General features: G+C 40.6%; 1 protein-coding gene across 1 annotated transcript; it reads right to left on the minus strand.

Moving 5' to 3' along the window:
* Positions 1-8,715: 8,715 nt before the first annotated feature.
* stxbp3 (syntaxin binding protein 3) lies at positions 8,716-17,516 on the minus strand. The gene is made up of 19 exons (XM_079157290.1): positions 17,426-17,516; positions 16,607-16,656; positions 16,395-16,476; positions 16,232-16,308; positions 16,065-16,137; positions 15,818-15,918; positions 15,349-15,494; positions 14,768-14,861; positions 14,468-14,592; positions 14,219-14,317; positions 14,063-14,120; positions 13,908-13,973; positions 13,546-13,626; positions 13,272-13,407; positions 12,667-12,773; positions 12,357-12,455; positions 10,928-11,013; positions 9,516-9,664; positions 8,716-9,344 (listed from the first exon to the last, which is right to left on the minus strand). The coding sequence occupies exons 1-19, from the start codon at positions 17,469-17,471 to the stop codon at positions 9,241-9,243; spliced, it is 1,779 nt and encodes a 592-aa protein (XP_079013416.1). The 5' UTR covers positions 17,472-17,516; the 3' UTR covers positions 8,716-9,240.
* Positions 17,517-18,476: the final 960 nt, after the last annotated feature.

Raw genomic sequence — 18,476 nt, forward strand, 5'->3', positions numbered from 1 at the left:
CCTTTCCGACACATACACTCTATATTTCAAGCAGACAATACCTGTCACCTCCTTTGGCAAGATAACTGGAAGAACGGAAAGTAATTTTCCGTTGTTAAAGTTCCAGAATTTCAATTTCCTATCCTGAGAAACTGTGATTAGTTTGTGCTGCCTTTCATCAAATGCAATGGCAGTGTGCCCCACATACTTTTCTGAAGTAACCTTGAACTGTGTGGCGATCTGTCCTGTTTTTATGTTCCACACGGTCACCACACCATCTTGGCAAACAGAGACGACCTGTTTGTAATCGCTGTGATAGAGAGCACAGCACAGGGGCTTCTCATGGGATGTTAATGCATTTTGAAAAACATCTGTGCCTCTTCCAAGATAGGATCCTATTTTGTTGTTAGCCAGGACTAACTCATTGTTGTATGTGTTATAACACATACTGGCGATGGAGCCATTTTCCATGCCTTTAACCTGGAAGCTTTGCAAATCCAGTAAATCTTCGGACCACACACGAACATGCTTGTCCTTAGATAAAGTGACGAAAGCTTTATCTTTGTGATTTAGGATAATGTGGGTGATGGGTTTGACATGTCCTTCTATTGACCGTTTGCATGACATTGTGTTGTGGAGATACCACTCACGCAGTATGCCATCTGCACCACCCGTCACCAGATTCTCAGTGAAAGTGGAGTATTCAACACAGGAGAAAAACTCTTTATCTGGAGGGCTCTTAAAGACGGTCTTATGGAAGTTAGTTTTGTCTATCTCGGGTAGGCTAACAAGGACCATTGTCTTGGACGATCTACCACAGATGGCCAATGAGTCAATTGTTGGAAAGTATTTGATCTGATTGCAGATGTCTTCGAACATGTGGATTTTAACATATCGATAGTTTCTAGAGCGTACATCTAACAGTTTTGAAAGACAATAATCGCGAGGAGCCCGCATAAAGATTCTATCTTCTGATATCCTTTCGCCGAAGAGGCCATTTTCCTTTATGTTGTAGGAGATCAACACATACAAATAACCTTTTTCATCCCCAAAAGATAGCACTCCTCTAGTGTCCTTGGACCCATAGTTTATGACACTCACTATGTCGTAATCTACAAATAAACTGTATTGGGCTCCGAGGGAAGAGTCCTCGGTAGAGTAGAATAATATTTCATTTTCAGAAGTGGAGATAGCCACATGTTTGAGTTCTTTTATGCACGCCATGCTAGTTACTTTCGTTTTGTTATCATGCGAGTATGGAAGCCCGTTTATTTGTCTTGTGACTTGCATTTGAGATGTAGTGTGAAATCTGTCAGACATGTAGGTCAACATACCATTCGAGCTGATGGACATGTATTGACCTCTCTGGTAGGTCCTGATGGGTTTTGTTTGAACAGCAGATTCACATTCAGGTTTCTCTTCTTCGTCAGGACAGAATAGCACTTGAATAATTCTTCTCTCTTGATTCAAATGTGTCACTTTGATATCTTTGGGAAAGATTGTATCGAAGCCTTTTGAAATGTTCTTCTTATAAACCAGGAATTCCAGCAACTCACCAAAGTCCACAGTTCCATCACAGTTTGTGTCAATCTTATGGAACAAGCAATTGAGTTCTTCTCTATTTTCTGTACCGAAGATATGCTTCAGTCCGTGACAAAATTCCTCTATGTCCAGTCCTCCACCTCCATCAAGATCAGCCTGATTAAATAGCTCCCTGATCTCAGGAATCTGTGCAGTAGTAAACATTGGTTTAGGGTTAGATGCCATTTTTACGGCGTCCATCGCCACCTCGTATAAACTCTGTCTTCTCATTATTTCTTCGATAGAACCAATTAACCAGTTTTGTAGTGGAGAGAAGTCTGTTGAAATGAGGTCCTGAATGAAGTCCTCTGGGTTATAGTGTGTGAAATATCAAAGCCAGAAGAATATCAAAGGTTTACCGTGACGTGATTCTGATGACGAGCCAGTCAAGCTGACGTCACATAGTGCCAACACGCATGCGCAGTTCCATGCGGACTGCGCATGCGCAGTTCCGTGCTTACAACACCGTTGTTACGGTTTAACCAGGGTCCCTGTTAACTGGCGACCTTCACAGCTGCCGTAACAGCTACCGACAACAACAGACGCATTCGGCTAAAGGTCGCCAGCAACAGGGTCCCTGGTTAAACCGTAACACCGGCTATGCTTAAAGACGAGATAGAGGAAAGTCCGCACTGTGCCGATTACGAGAGAAACCCACAACAAGATGGACCTCGTCCCCATGTTACGAAGGGGAGCGATTTTTCAACTCAATTGAAAGACTTTCCTGCTATGGCGGTGGATATAACGTTAAGCAACTATTGTCCTCCAGACATCCTTCTACTCAAGAAAACAAATGAAAGCATTCAAAGTATTGAGGCATAAAACTGTTTTGTCAGCGGTTGTGAGCACAACCTCGGCTCCAAGGTGCTTTTACAATAGCGCTCGTTTGGTTATCGCCAGGATGAGTGGCTTTTCTTTTACTGTCCTGTGAATTAACGTTAGGTACACTTCAACAAACAATCCACGCTTACACGTTACGGTAGTTTACTTTACGTCGCAGCTAGAGGTGGCGCTGGGATGACATGAGACAGGTTACTAAGAAAGAGACAAAAATCAAAGCAAGTACTGTCTACAGATCATTATACTACATCTTTAAGCTGGAATTCATCCATTTTCCTCTTAAGTGAATGTGACCCCCAGAACAGTAATGAAGGTACAATTATTCATTCATAAGCTCATGAAAACAATCATCTTTTATGTTGTCTGAAGTAATCAAATTCAACACTGGAGGCTGTGTCATGTGACTTGAATCATCTGTCTACCACTAAAAATACTTGTATTGTCAATAAATCTACCAGTTACATTTGCATTGATTCAATTTATTAACATAAAAATAAAAAATAGGAAAGAATGTCCAATCAGAAGTTACAGGAGCCTTTCGTTATTTCTAAACTTAGTTCCTTAATCTGACTGACAGACAACAACAACAAAAAAACAGTATTCAATGGGTATGACACAAACATAAATGTTACATAAATGTAATCTTGAACTATTTGCCACGGTGAGGTCATGGCTCTAAAGATGGCAATGTCGGTCGCTCCAGCACTTTGGTCCAGACTGAAATACCTCAACAAAACAATTGGATGCACTTTTCATCTCGTACCACCATCAGGACAAATTTGGTTTATGACAAACTATCTGCTGACATTTCCCTCAATATCTGCTGTTGTACTGTTAGCATGGTAACAGCTCAAGAGAGATGGTGAACGTGGTACGCATTATATATGCTAAACATGTTAGCCTTGTCATTGTGAGCATGTTAGTGTGCAGACGTTAGCGTTTACCTCAAAGCACTGCTGCGTCTATAGTACAGCCTCAGAGCTGCTAGCATGCAAGCGTCTTACTTGCTAACTTAAAAGTATTCCTTATGAAATGAATATTCTTATATTGTAGAGTGTAGTGAATCAGAACATTTTCCTCCAAAAGCTCCTACACAGCTTTACAAAAAAACAGGAAAACGATTTATACTTACTCATATATTTGGAAAAGAAGATTGAAAAGAAAACATAAAGCTCCCAAAGTCCAATAAACAGTTTAATGAGACTACACACAATTAACTTTCTGGTCTGTTGACATTGGTTTCTCTAATACAAAAGTCATTTTGCTGCTACTATTCATCCTCATTTGTGCAGCGGCAGACTGTTGTGTCAGTTCTCTCAGAGTACAAATATTTAAAATTTGCTTCAATACTTTCGACTGACTTGAATTTGCAAGCAGCCATAGCAACAATGTTTGTGAAAACAGGACGGAAAGCAAAGTTTACATTCAAGCTCATGTTGATCAACTGCTCATAAAAGTGCCTATAGTTACAGATAAGTGGATCAGCACCACCCAGTGACTCAGAGTCGTGCCTTGAGCAAAATGCACACAATGTTTTTACAAGCTAGATTTAAAAGTGAGATATATGTAGACATATTTAACCATTGCCCTGCAGCAGTAGCATTACACAGCATTGAAGTAAAGAGCAGTATGGAGAGCCCAGAGCAAATACCTGAGCTTAAAAGCATAGCTGTGACCTTTGAATGACTACATTCAACTGGGCGACTGTGGCTGAGTGGAGAGCAGGGCTGTCTTTCAATCGTTGGTTGGTGGTTCAAACCCTGGCTCCGGCACCACTGGTTGCATGTCGATGTGTCCTTGAGCAAGACACTTAACCCCGAAAATTGCTCCCATAGCTGTGTCTACGGTATAATAGCATCTGAATTGTAAGTCGCTTTGGATAAAAGCGTCAGCTAAATGACTAATACATGGTGATTCAAAAAAAGTACACCCTTATAATTATTGATTACCACATTATAATGAAGCACAGACCTAAAACCGCAAAATGTAATGACATCTATGTCAAAATAACATCCTCGCACTGTTATCTAGTTGCCTTTCCCCTCCTCCTTTCGTTATAAGTTTAACTCCCGCCTATGACCTTTGACCTGACAGACATAATTTCCCCAACTGTTTATAGCAGGTGTGCTTCTATCTTTTAATCTTCTCATTGTATTCCAAATCCTGAGTATATCATTTTCTTAATTGGCAGGCTTGATTATTGTGTCTTGTTGGAGTATCGGAGGCCAGTGGGGCCATCAGGAGGCTTAATATGAGGTGGGTGTCAAAGTGTCCCAACGACACTGGACATGAACTATTGGGACAAGTGCTGTAGGTCCATGTGGTCAGTGTGCAGAGGGAGCAGACTGGGTTTGAGACTTTTTTATTGAAGTATGAAATGAACCGCTTATTCTGTTCAGGTCCATGGAGAGGCTGAAGCCGATCCCAGCTGACAATTGGGCGAGGGCAGGCTATGACAGGTCTGACACAGAGAGATAGACAACCATTCATGCTCACATTCACACCTACGGGCAATTTAGCGTCCTCAATCAACCTAAGTTGATGAGTCTTTGGACTGTGGGAGGAACCCGGAGAGAACCCACGCTGACACGGAAAGAACATGCAAACTCCACACAGAAGGGACGCCCAGCCCGGGAATTGAAGCCCTCTTGAAGCCACCACGCCACCGTGCAGCAAAACATCCTCAGTAACTGTTGAATTATTTCTTCTTCTTCTTCTTAGACAATGTTTCACATGTGATAATTCTTTCTTCCTGTCATGAAACTCAGCATTAATAATTTGACTGCAAGTCAATAGTTTTATGAATCTGTGAAACAATTCTAACAATAACTTTGGTCTAACTCCTGTTTATGATGTCTCAACTAAATTGTAATCACTATCATTTCATTTGTTGTCCAATACTGTTTTCACAGTTTCACAATTTCTTCCATTAAAAACTTCAAAGGCGATAGCTGTGCAACATCAATGATGGCAAACATTTTTTGCCGCTTGAGACTAAAAATCAGCAAATATTGTCCTGTGCTGCCTTGTTTTTGACAGTTGTCTCTTGTGAGCCCTTCAACTTTATTTGGAGCTTAGTCACTGAAGAGCCCCTATTAGGAGTAAGATGTAGCGTTTGAAGTCGTAGCCTTATTCATAAGTCTACATTTTAAATGACATTGTTTTGTTTTTTTAATCCATTCTTGCTTTCACATTAAGCCCCTAAAATGTTTAACATATAAATAGCATTCTCAAAATCATCTAAATGATATTGTGGAAGTAGCTGGAAACATCTGAGAAAAAAACTGTAGCGTGTTATTGTTTGCAGATAGGAAGCAAGTAGACGTGGTATTTTTGGCAAATGAATACACCTTTAAATATATGTGAATGCAAAATTTTAGAATATTGTCAGTTTATGAAGAATACGTCTTTTAACTTTCTTGAATAGACTTTGGATGCCAGTATTGAAACCTGAACAGTATTCTGATAATGCAGTCCCACATTTTGACTGCTACCAGTATAATTCCACTAGTTTGTTGCCCCGTAACACCGTATCAGTTTAAGTGCAGCTTACTGTTACTAAAGGTCTGAATAATGTTCCCAGTCGCCGCTTAAATAAGCTGTGTATGTGAATGAATTTGAACAGATGAATTCAACCGAATGTGGTGTGATACTGTGTCACGGTGCTGCAGGAGCAGGACAGGCATCCATCCCATCAGTTATCTTTAACCACTTATCCTGTTTAGGGCCGCGGGAGGACAGGCATGAAGGACCCAAATGCAGATGCAGGGACTGCCAGATTCACCGAAGTTATTTAATGACACAAAAGGTCTAATGATAGCAACAGGCAGGCCGATACAGCTGGCAGACACAGGCAAACGAAAACTCCTGACAGCAACGAAAGATTACACAAACAAAGTGACCAAAAGACAAGGGGAGCACAGAGACTAAATACATAAGGCAGGGGACAGGTGACCGCAGGGCTGACAATCAACCACGGACTGCATATAAGAAGCAACAGGTGAAACGGATAAGGGAAGGGCAGACGATCACACACATGGGGAAGCAGAAGTTATGTACTTATTTAGTAAAAAAATACAATTATTTGTATTGATTGTTAAATTGATCAATTATCGTCATCCTCATTATTTTCCCGTATATTTTGACAGAGCACTTCTAAAATCCGCATTGGCTTCGAAAACTGCCAATACACACACAGGGAGCAACGAAAGAAAATCACATAAAGCACATAAATCAGGCTCCTGAGAGGTCAAAAATGGTTCAAAATGATGCCAAACTGCTGTATTAGATAGATTGAACACTATTAGTGATACAACAAGTGAAATATATAGTTATATAGTATATAAAATTAGCATGGGAGAGCTGGAGCACAAGGGCGTAGGTTTGCATATGGTCCATAGGGACTAGTCACGACCAAAGATTGGGAAAGAATTTTCCCCACCAATATTTTGTTAATTTGAATTGCCTGTTAGAAAAAAATATTTTGCACAATATATTTGCAAACTCATTCGTATTATTATTAGTGCTGGGCAAGTCAACGCGTTATTATCGCGTCAACGCATTCATTAATTAACGCCGACAATTATTTATAGCGCGTTTCTTTTTATTTTGAAAGTCCGTTGCTCGCTGGCAGCGGTGGAGGAATGGAGACTACTGGACATCGCTGCGGTAAAGCCAGCAGACACTCAGATTTCCGTGCTCAACTCAGCAGACACTTACATGTTAGTGCACCTATATGCTGAAATTCACGGTAAACGCATTCAAACGGCACAGATCGGGAGCGAGCGAAGGACTTTGAAAGTTAGCGGAAAGATTAACGTGAGACAACATCCGGTTTCCTCAGACTAACATCCGGTTTTCAGAATAAGATGCCAACAAAGTATGAATTATATTCACATTAAGTATAAAACATGCTACCTGCATCTCGTGAGTTAAAGGGAAAATACACCTAAATTGTGCGTAAAGTGTCTTTATTCTTTGATCGCTGGGTAACCATCATCACCTCGGAGTTACAGAATTATATTGATCAACAGTAGAGCTGCATTCACATGCTCTGTCATTGAAACATTGTATTCCTGTTGCACAGCAGTGGAACACGTTTCACATGACGTCACACACTGAGCACAGACAGTGCAAGAAATATAACTGCTACTGTGTAAAGGGAATACTGCTGTTAAAAAGCACCTTATTTGTTTAAAGTGTGCAAAGCAAATCTTATTGTTCATATAGCAGTATTTTTCAAATAAAAGTGCGCAATACACTACTTTTGAATTAATTTTTGAACTTTGCCATAACAATGCGATTAATCGCAAAACATCCATGCGATTAATCGAGATTACAAATGTTAATCGTTGCCCAGCACTACTACTAATTGCATAAATAAAGGAAGAAAACACTTTATTTATAGCCTATTAAGTGCTGCAGGTTAGATTTATCTTTTTTGTCTTTTTTGGCTGCACAACTGGGAAAAGTTTTTTATATATATTTTGGATATAGAATATACTGTTACTGTATATTGGCATTTTAGCAGAAAGTTTTTTATTCATTTATTTAATTATTTATTATTATTATTATTTATTTGCTGCAGAATACTGTTTTGTATTTAAACTAAGGTTTTATTACTGTTATGTTTAAATCAGTTCCAAGTTACACAAATGTTAATATATTTTATTAATAAAGTTCTGTTCAACATAATATCAACACATTTTTTTTTATATGGCGGGGGGGGGCAGTGTCCCTACCAATGCTGAGACCAAACCTACACCCTTGCTGGAGCAGCTGCTTCAAAAATTTGAATTTGGCCCGACCTCGGACGACTTTTCCGTACAAAACCCTCTATATCTCTGTATGAAGTGAAAATGTTCTGTAGAGACTACTGACATGTTGTGCTATGATTATGGAGCGTTTTTAGGCTTACTGCTGCATTATTTCAAAGACCAGGTACAATGAAAGTGCTTTTTTTTCCAGGCGAACCTGAACACTTTCAATTATTTTTGTGTTCCATCTTCATCTTGTATTAACCAGTAACATATACACCGATATTTACAAATCTTAACAAATCTCACAAGTGTTAGTGTTATTAAACCATCAAAATTATTCAAATAGACCTTGTAGTTAGAGAGGGGGACTCTTGAGTATGGGTATATATTTCTCGAGCAGAGGCCTAAAAATAGGCTTAGGGATTAAAAGGGACTGAGGTAAATGCAAGTTGAATATCTAGAACCAGGTCTTAATTTAGGTACTTGTAAATTCCAATCCACAAAAAGGCAACATTAACTGTAATTGAAATTAGAACTTAGAACAGATTTGAACCACTTCATCCATTTATTAGTCAGTTGTTCAATTAACAAAAACGTAAATACTCTTATGTTAAAAACACTCTTCAAAATTACATAAAGTGAGACTGAAAAAGTCAGAATGACACAGCAGGGACTCAGTGATTACATACAGTATATACATTAGCTTTGTGCTACTTTCTATCACCATTCTGTGTCTGAAACATGTAAGTTGTATGGACAGCGCAACCCCAGATAGGCAGATTAGACATTTTTTACTGTGTTTACAGTAAGATGAGGTCAATTTACTTTTAATATGATCTATATAATCAAATGACAATTAGCAAACTAGATATGCCATAAGCAGGCCAAGATCATAGTTGTTGAGCTAGTTAAAAGATCATTTGCCCTCATCCCTACTGAAATGTGCACCAGGTTTGGAAAGAGTATTAAAACATGAAGACAAGTATAAGGTAAATTCTGGAAGTCGAGTTGAGTGCACTGTGTTGAGTGATATGAGATGTAGGGAGACAGGGGAATTTGGGCGGTTGTTGAGTTGGACCTCTCAGGCGTTGTTCTTTTCCTCTATTGTAAAAGTCTCCATGGGGCCTTTGCTCAGAGCCTTGATGTCATTCAGGAGACCAGTCGGGGTCAAAATGTGAGAAGACCCTGGAAACAAAGTATAATGAGCCGCTACGTCCCAAATTAAGAGTAGAAGCACTTTCACAACTCTGACTGGCTCCAGTAGGTGGCGTAACACAGCTTCAAACGGACAGTTTCCAGGTCAAGAGACCAATTCAACTGAAGTTCAAAATGCAAAAACCTTGCATTAATGCTCACCTATGATGACCTCGCAGGATTTAACGGCCTGGGTGACCTCGTAGGCACAGCGCATCTCAGAGTGGCAGATTCCTCCGAGAACAAAAACAATGAGGCGTGCGCCGCTCCGGCGTTCGTCCTGAGCACTGGCTTTGTGCTTCTGACGGGCACTGTGGAGCAGGACGACGACAAAAGACATTCACTGAGACAAAACTTCAAATAAAATAAAAAAATGTGGGAAGTGCATGTCCAAATTGTGGAAAGAGAGAGCAAAATCAACACCCTGGCAAAAAAGACAGAGGAAGCGAAGGATGGATAGTCAGAACTAACTAACTTCCAAAAAACAGACACTTCGAAATCCTTTAAAATAAAAATAAAAACAACACATTAACAGCTGGAAGTGACAGCACACATCATCACTAGAGGGTGCTAGTTCATCACACTCTTGCCGTATGCATCGGTCTGTAAAAGCACAAACGGGGACACGTCTGAGTGTAAAACATGTCTTTCTGAGGGACACATTACTTTTGAGTAAGTGACAGGGTAAAGAAATAAAGAGATATGTTTAAGCAGTGTTGTAATACATGGAAACTCAACCCCAGAAAAGGCCGGATTGGAGCATTTCTAATTTATTTCTAATTATTGCCAGAAACTACTGACTATGTGAATCACACTATCTAGTGCAGTGGTTCCCAAACTTTTTCTGTCAAGCCCCCCCCTTTGATGATAAAGGAACATTGTAATCCTACATATAATAATGACTGATCAAAGACAAGATGTGCAAGTTACTCAGTGCTTTCTCTAGATCATATTCCTATTCCTACATGTAAATTGCTTTCTGACATTCATTTGTAAATAAAATAAATGTATTTCTTTTAAGTGCAAATAACCTTATATTTCCCCACATTTAACAGAAGGTTCTCTCAAACAAGAAAATGACATATCCAGCAATGATTGATGTGGATTTACTTTGTTCCGATTGCTTTTCAATAAAAGCTTTTTGTGACATACAAAGAGTGCCACAATTTAGTTTCAAGGTGCTTGTTCACATGATACAGTTTCCAAGTGTCTTTTCAATGTAGTGGGCTTCATACTGTCTGCTGCCAGTATTTTAAGACACACAACACACTGGGGTCTCTCTTCTTGGCCGACCATAGTGCTTGTAAACCCCGGGGACAGATACGCCTCGTTATATTTTCTTGCTTTTACCTTTTTTCTCCCCCTCTCTTTATTTCTTAGGTGCAACCATATGATATAGTGCCCTAAACTTGCCCCCAGTGCCCCACCTTGTTTGCAATTGTATTTGTTATAATTCTATTTTATATTATATTGTTTTACCGGTGTGTGTGTGTGTGTGTGTGTTGGTTGGTGATGAAGCCGTGCCCCCCCCCTGTAGTTCCACTGATGGAGTGTGATAGAAACAACGACTGTACCTGACAGCTCCGGAGCCATTCCAGGCAGCAGGACACTCAGACTGGTGCGGCCACTCTTTGGTGTCCAGTTTGTTCTCCACAGCATCCTGAAAGGAACACATCTTTAATGTCTCGTCCCCAGAGAGAACAGAGGTTTTTGGGGCAAACCAGTGTCATAGATTTGAGGATTGACTCTTGCTTGTACTGATGCGAGATAACCTGCTTGCATTCACATGCACATAAATGTAGAACCCGATCAAAGTTCAGCAAATAGTTCCAACAAGCCAACACTTAATACCAGATTTCAAATACGGGTTGTGATTTCACATGGTGGTGCTATCCCTTCTCTTCACAATTGTAACACAAGTTTGACGTTTCACTTAAATGACGTGAAAATATTCAGTCTGTGCAACTACTTAAAAGTAGAAGACCCCTCCAAGTTCCAAACTGGGACTAATCTTTGGACTACGGAAAAACCACATCAAGATAGAGCTTAAGATAGAGAAACAAACAATCTATTGGCAATTAGAGCATGCCACTAAAAGATTGTATGCTGCCACACGGTCGGTTTCCTGATGTAAGAGGAAACTGTTCACCACAGTTTACAGTAAGCAGGCGCTCTGGTGATGAAGACTGCTCAGAAAAGACTTTTCAGGTAATAACAGGAAAGGGAAGTGAAAATGAGAAGACACAAAGGAACATATTATATTACAGATCAGCCTGATCAGAGCACCACCTTTTCAGATTACTTTTCAATCCAATTTAACCCGTTTAAATTAAAAAAATACAGTACATAGGAATTCCACCAGCAACAAATTGCTACGATGAGCCCTCCCAACGGGTGGAACACAGATTTAAGCTTTACAATCTAAACTCTCTTTGTGGCCAGTTTCCTCAACTGGCATCACTCGATACCAAAATATGGAATCTCAGTTCTGTGAAATTACAGAACTGAGATTCAGTAATCAGGTTAAATGCCCTCATTTTATGACCGAAGGGGACTGGAGTAACTCTGCCTCTCAGTTCCTTATGTATTTCAGAGAATTGTTGTTTTTAATGCCACAGCATCAGCGCTGATATATTACCCATGGCTGACGGCTCATATCATTTATATACCTCAAAACAAACAAAAGAAAACAATCTCAAGAAGAGTACAGAGTGTCCCTCTCTACATTACAAGCCCTTACAAGGTAGCAGGTGACCTTCTTATCCGCTCCCATCTATACACACTTTGAATCACCGCCATCCAGCCGCCCCCAAATTATTTTCTCTGAAGTTGTGCTACTGTATTCATTATGGTATCCACAGCTGCTAAACCTCCTGTTAAACAAAGCAAGTCCAAAAGACAGTTCTCGAAGAACCGTCTGTAAATTGGATAACGGTGTAAATGCTATGTGATCATTCAGTTAGTAATATAAAATGAACAATATGCTAATCTGCTCTCACTGACCTCCATCACATCTTTAATAACAGGAGTCCATCTGGAAAGGTTGTACGTCTGATCCTGGGAACGGTCGCGTCTGGTGGTTTTGCGAGGGAACAAACTGGGCTAGAAGCAGAAGCAGAAGAAACAATAAGCAGGATTCAGTTGAGACTGAATCACAGAACTGAATAGATGAACAAGACCAGAAGAAGAAGAAGAAACTCAGAGTGAACCACGGTGAAGGATCCACACACCAGCTACAACTTCTAACCCATGAGTTTAACATCTACAATCAATCGTAATCAAAAGCTTCAATCACTTCGTCTTCTGCACATACCGTAGTGATGATAGGGACCCCCAGCTCCTTCCAGTTCAGGATAAACTCTCGCTCCGCCTCAATCTTTACATGCTGGATGAGTTTGCTTAAGTTCTCGTCGGTTGTTCCTGTTGACAAACACCAAACAAACAAACAAACAAACAAACCAGCATGAAAATCTGGTAAGGTTTATAGAGGCTCCATGCTCTTAGTCAAGAAATGATCAATACGGTCTTGAACAAGAAAGAACATTTCAGGTTTTGGGTCCATTTCGTGGTCTTTTTGGAGGGAATAATCTGTAACTCTTAACTGGAAAATATCCCCGGCATCGCAACAGTATTCACAAATATGCTGTGGTATATTTCTGTAATGTAAAAATGAAATCAACCAATGCTTCATCTCTGTAATTTTAGGATTAGTAGTCACATGAGTATGTATGTCAGTTTATATCCTGACTTACGGATTCCCATTGCCTTACACTGATCTTTAAATGTCTCTTGGTCACTCTGAAAGGTCGCTGGGACCCAATGGCTCCAACGGAAAATACTACTTTACGGAATGCTAATGAACAGAGAGGAGACTAGGAGACAAGGAGACGAGTCTGCTGCAGGAGAGGTTTGCCGTACCGCTGAGGCTGAAGATGTAGAGCAGCACAGCTCGGATCTTGTCGTGGGTGCTGTACGGGTGGAGCAGCACCGGCAGCAGAGTCCTCATGGGGTCTTTCACCTTCATCCCCTCTACGTCCGACCCCACTGCAAGGTCCTACGCAGAGATAAACCATCTTTGTGAATGTTTGCACTTTTTTAAATATATATTCATAAAGCTCCATTTCACAACACAATTCCACAGAGTCTTCTCTCCTGAGGAGGTGGTCAGAGGTCAGACTCGGCACAGACAGACCTGTTCAGCTTTGCAGAGTTTCTCCACGTTGTTTGCGAAAAGTTGCATGCAGTCCTCGGCCAGCTGCAGATGAATAGTTTTCTAGAATTCAGAGAGAGAGAGAAAAATTAAAAACAATATGAACAGAACAATGGACAAGTATTGTTACTACTGGAGAGTCCCTTTAATGGAAGACAAAGATACTGTTAGAGGACAGAAATGACGTTCTGCTCCGTTTCTGTGCTAAAAACATGATGAAGCCAACCCCACATAACAGCAGGCTTCAGAGGCACCACACCCAACCACAGCATAATGATCACGCACAGCTCTATAATTAAAGATACCACTCAGAAGGCAATCGAGATAATACTGGTGCCACATACCTCGGTCACCTGTTTACGGAATGCGGGCATCTTCTTCATCATCTGGGCCAAAGTGCTAATTGTGATCTGAAATAAAAACGAAATGTTTGCTTAAGATACGCATTTTAAGTGTGAAGCGTCCCTGAAGCACACGAGAAGACACCACAGCACTGCACCTTCCCATCCGGCTGTTTCTTGTTAGCGGCCATTTCCTTTACCAACTTGCGGATTTGTCTGTTGTGGGGAAAGAAAATAAAAAAAATAGAGTTAGTGGAGGGTTGAGGTGTGGAAGACAGAAACGGGACATTTCCATCCTTCAGATCTTAACTTACTCTGAGACCTCGGCGATGTGCTTGTGCCTCAGCTTAACCCAGAGCATGTCATCCTCACTCAGCAAGGCCTGCTTCTCTGAGCCATCTTTAGCCTTGTAACTGGAAACCAAAACAAGCAGATAACCGGTATTGGCTATATTGTCTAGATAGAATAGCTCGTCTTGTATACGGGCATAGCAATACGGTGCCGTAAGCATAGTGTGCGTGCGTGAACACGGTGGGATTCAGCGGGGGAAAAGCTTGTATTACGTGTAGGTGTCGCTCTGGATGTCGATGAGGTCGTAACCCATGGCCTGGTAGGTCAGCTCGTGCAGGATGGGGCTGACGGGGTCAAAGCCTCGCTCCACTATCAGCAGCTGGGCCTGAGTCTTTCCCTTGTGATGAGAGGAGGGGGGGAATACACAGACAAAGTTAAAATATAACAACGCATTATTTAAAATGGAATCTTTTCTTCCCTTTTACAAGCTGTCAGTGTCCAGGTCCCCCTTCGCTCGCTGGGCTAAGACCTCGTTTATTCTGTCAACACTCTTTGTTCAGAAGGCGTCTCACCTTTTTCGTGCCGCTGTCATCCAGCGCGTAGTATTTGGCCAGTTTGTTGTCCACCAGCTCTGCAAGGGTCTTGGCGTTCTCCATGTTGCCGTCTCTAGTTATGATATAAAAAACATTTTCATGAGTTATCACAGTCAAGCTAATACACACCAAGGTGGAACTAATACCGCTGTTTGATAGAGGATATCGTACTGGTTTGGACCACTTGTAGAAAAAGTGTTTTGTTGCCCATTTTTTCTTTTTGTTCGATATGGTCCGACAGTTGCTTTTGTAGACTTGTGTGTGTGTGTGTGTGTGTGTGTGTGTGTGTGTGTGTGTGTACAGGTATATTATGTGAAAAATAACAATAAAAGCCACACAGTGCTTTTGTTTTTATTTACATTTAAATAAAGTTGATGTTGTTCTAAGCTACGTTAAAGTGAGGTGACGTTTGTAACTGTATCTGAGCTTCATTTCTGTTCTGCCACAGCAAAGCAACATATTATACGGTCTCGGTTCCATCTTTTCTTGTAAAAAGGTCCCACTCTGCTTGGGGGCTGAGGTGTGTCGAATGCCGAGACACCAAATCTTCTCTGGCTCACTTCTTGTATCGAACCCCCGGGTACTCGTCCAGCGTGGCACAGAGCGTGACGAGCTGGTCTGCGAGTGTCTCCAGTGTCTTCTTTTTGTCCTGGCTGTTGGGACTGTAGATGCTGTGGAAAGCCCCCGGATTGTTACACGTGAACACCTGAAAAGCATTCAACACACCGAGAGTAAAGTCTCCAATCAGTTCTCTGACTCCAGAACCAAAAAGGCACAGAATTAATTAATATTAATAATTAATAATAACTACAGAGAATATCCAGTTACAGCTCCAAAGCCACTGGGATAATACAACAGTTTGTAAAGTCATGACATCATGGCTTAAAGCAGCCAACACCCATTAGAGTCACTCAAAACACTGAAAATCAGTGGCAACATGAACTCAAACGTCATCTTCCCTACAGTCTGAAAAGAGGAAATGGAGCGCTACAAAAGAACCTAAAAAGAGCACAATCTGCAACCACTCACTTGAGCCTCTTGTGGCAGGAAGGACATGTTTATTTCCTTACAGACTCGGATGTACGCCGCACAGGACCGCTTCATGTTGTTAAAAAGCTCATCGGGACAGTCTGTGGGACCAAAAAAAGCGTTAGTTTCTATGTCGTCTGTTTGACAACAACAACAACAAAAAAGTCAGTGAAACAACATTTTGATCATGTTGGATGATGTTTTTTTTGTCGGTACTTTTGCTTTAATAGTGATTCAAGTTACTTACAGTCAGTGAAATAAACATACACTGCTTTGTATTTAGGTTTGGGCTTGAAGTCAGCAATAAAGGCATCCACACACTAGAAAAGGAAATGTAAGGTATCACAACATAGTTTAGCAGAAATGAAAACTTGAATCTGAATGTGACATCATTACAGGGATATGAGGGCACACCTTAGCCGTTGGTGACATGAAGTAGATGGCCTTCATTTCTGGAACAGGCTCTCTGCTTTTGAACAGGTCCTCCACGACTAAAGAAACACAATATATACATACTGCAGTTTGTTCCGCGTCTTTTACTAGTATTATATCTACACGATCTGTAAAATAAACTTACTTGTTATTTTTTCTGGTATCAGATCGGACATTTTGCAGCATGATGAGAGGAGCTTGGTGGTGAAGGGGTCCAGAATCAATATCTGTGAAGATAAACAGGTAGCGGGTACGTCAAGTTGTGTATCGCTCTGTAATAGGCTGCTAGAAATGACAACTGTGCACGAGTGTTATCAATCACATACAAGTTGCATCTGTAATGTGGAGTTGTCCTACCTTCCATACTTCCGACTTCCTGCAATCCGTAATAATTGTATCTTTTATTCCTGTAAGAGACACAGAAGATGACTCATTAACAGAAACCCTCATGAAGAACAAGAGTGGAACCAGAACATGTTCATGAGTCTGCTGCTGACACACGAGAGGTTATAATTTAAACAATCCATTAGATACATCAGTCATTGATCAAGTAAACAGCCTAGTGGGAAAAACAATGTGTACTGTTGTGTTTCATGTTATTTTAGGGTCTTTACATGTGTGATGAGCGTTTGTCATGTGAATGTATTTTACTATAAATAATGAATGGAAACCAACTGTATCGGTTGGTTGTTTATGACAGCCTGGGTCTGTTTGGTCAACATGTAGCGCTGACTAATAACCATGGAGTGTAACGTTGTGCTTTCACATTTTAGAAAACTTCACGACAAAACTTAATTTACTTGTTGTGTTAACGTCAACCGTCTGCTGTGAGGCGGGGCTCCAGACAGAGAGCGACCTCACTGCGACTAACTTAACGTTGCGCTCAACAGAAGCGAGACACAAAGAGTCCGTTTAAGTTAAGTAATGACAAACAACTGCGCACACAACGCACAAACCAAAACACGGTGTGCGGTTATCAGCCTCCCGTTATCGACTCCTCACCCAATTCAAGTGTGTACTTCCGTTGCGTTGAACAGCAGAATGTTTGACTGTCATTCCAAGATGCAAAGTCACAAACCAACGAAGAAGCTGTTCATAAAACACCACGCGCTCAGTAGCGCTTTGTTGCCCTGTTCCACGTGCACATTAAACACTCTCCCGTCGGGGCGAACTTACTTTTCCACACGATTCGTTTCAACCCGTGATCTGGACCCGTTGCCATCTTGTTTTCTTTTTATTATTTCTTTCACTCCGCGGCGCCTCTTCCTGTCCCGTGTCTTCATGCTCTGACGTCACCTGCGTCAACAAGTGTGCGACGCAGCGCTGCTGTAGTTTTTAACACATGGGGGAAAGGTTTGCCCTTCTATTTCAACCCAAAACCGTGACCGTTTGTTCCTAGACGTAGACTAGTAGGTTCGTTTCCTAAACCTAAAGACATTTAAAGCAAACTTGTCCTATGTGCCCGTTTTTATTATTATGCAGAATGACCCTTTCTGTATTAAAATGAGTGATGCATTTATGTGTACATCCCTTCAATGTTGTTAGGTGGAGCTAATTGTAATTACTTTATACACTGCAGGGTAGCTAAATCTATATATCATTATTAGTTGATTTGTTTTTTTTATTAATAATCAAAAATCTGCAATATAACTAATGTTGTCTCATTGTTCTGGCATTTTTGTTAAAAATTCAGATGAGCCAGAGAAATGAAAGAGTCACCAGTGAGAGAGAAAACTGATAAAAAATAAATACAAAATTAAAATAGTTGCGGAAAATCTATAGATAATGTGATAGACAATGAAAATCTTTACTTTTTAGGTCAAAATTAGGAGTTGAAGCTACATACGACATACTAAGTCGTAAATATGACATAAAAAGTCAAAGTCTCTGACATTAAAAGTCAGAATTATGAGATACTAAGTCATAATCTGTGAATGGTAAGGGGAAGTAGAAATTATAAGTGGACGTCATAATATTGATATATTAATTAAAACATGAGTTAATGAGTCAAACTTCTGACTTACTATACTTATTCAGTCAAAATCATGAGACTTTGAGTTTGACTTACTATCTCATAATGTTGAGTATCTTTCTTCCAGGCATTTCATTGTTGTTGTCGTTTCCTGGCAGAAACTTTTAGAAAATGTATTATTCATTTCAGACCTCAGTGTGAAAGGGAAGGATTTGCGGCCTTAAGCCAGGGGAATCCAATCCTTTTGTCAGACCC

This window comes from Pholis gunnellus (assembly GCF_910591455.1).
Source record: "Pholis gunnellus genome assembly, chromosome: 4".
Classification (NCBI taxonomy): Eukaryota; Metazoa; Chordata; class Actinopteri; order Perciformes; family Pholidae; genus Pholis; species Pholis gunnellus.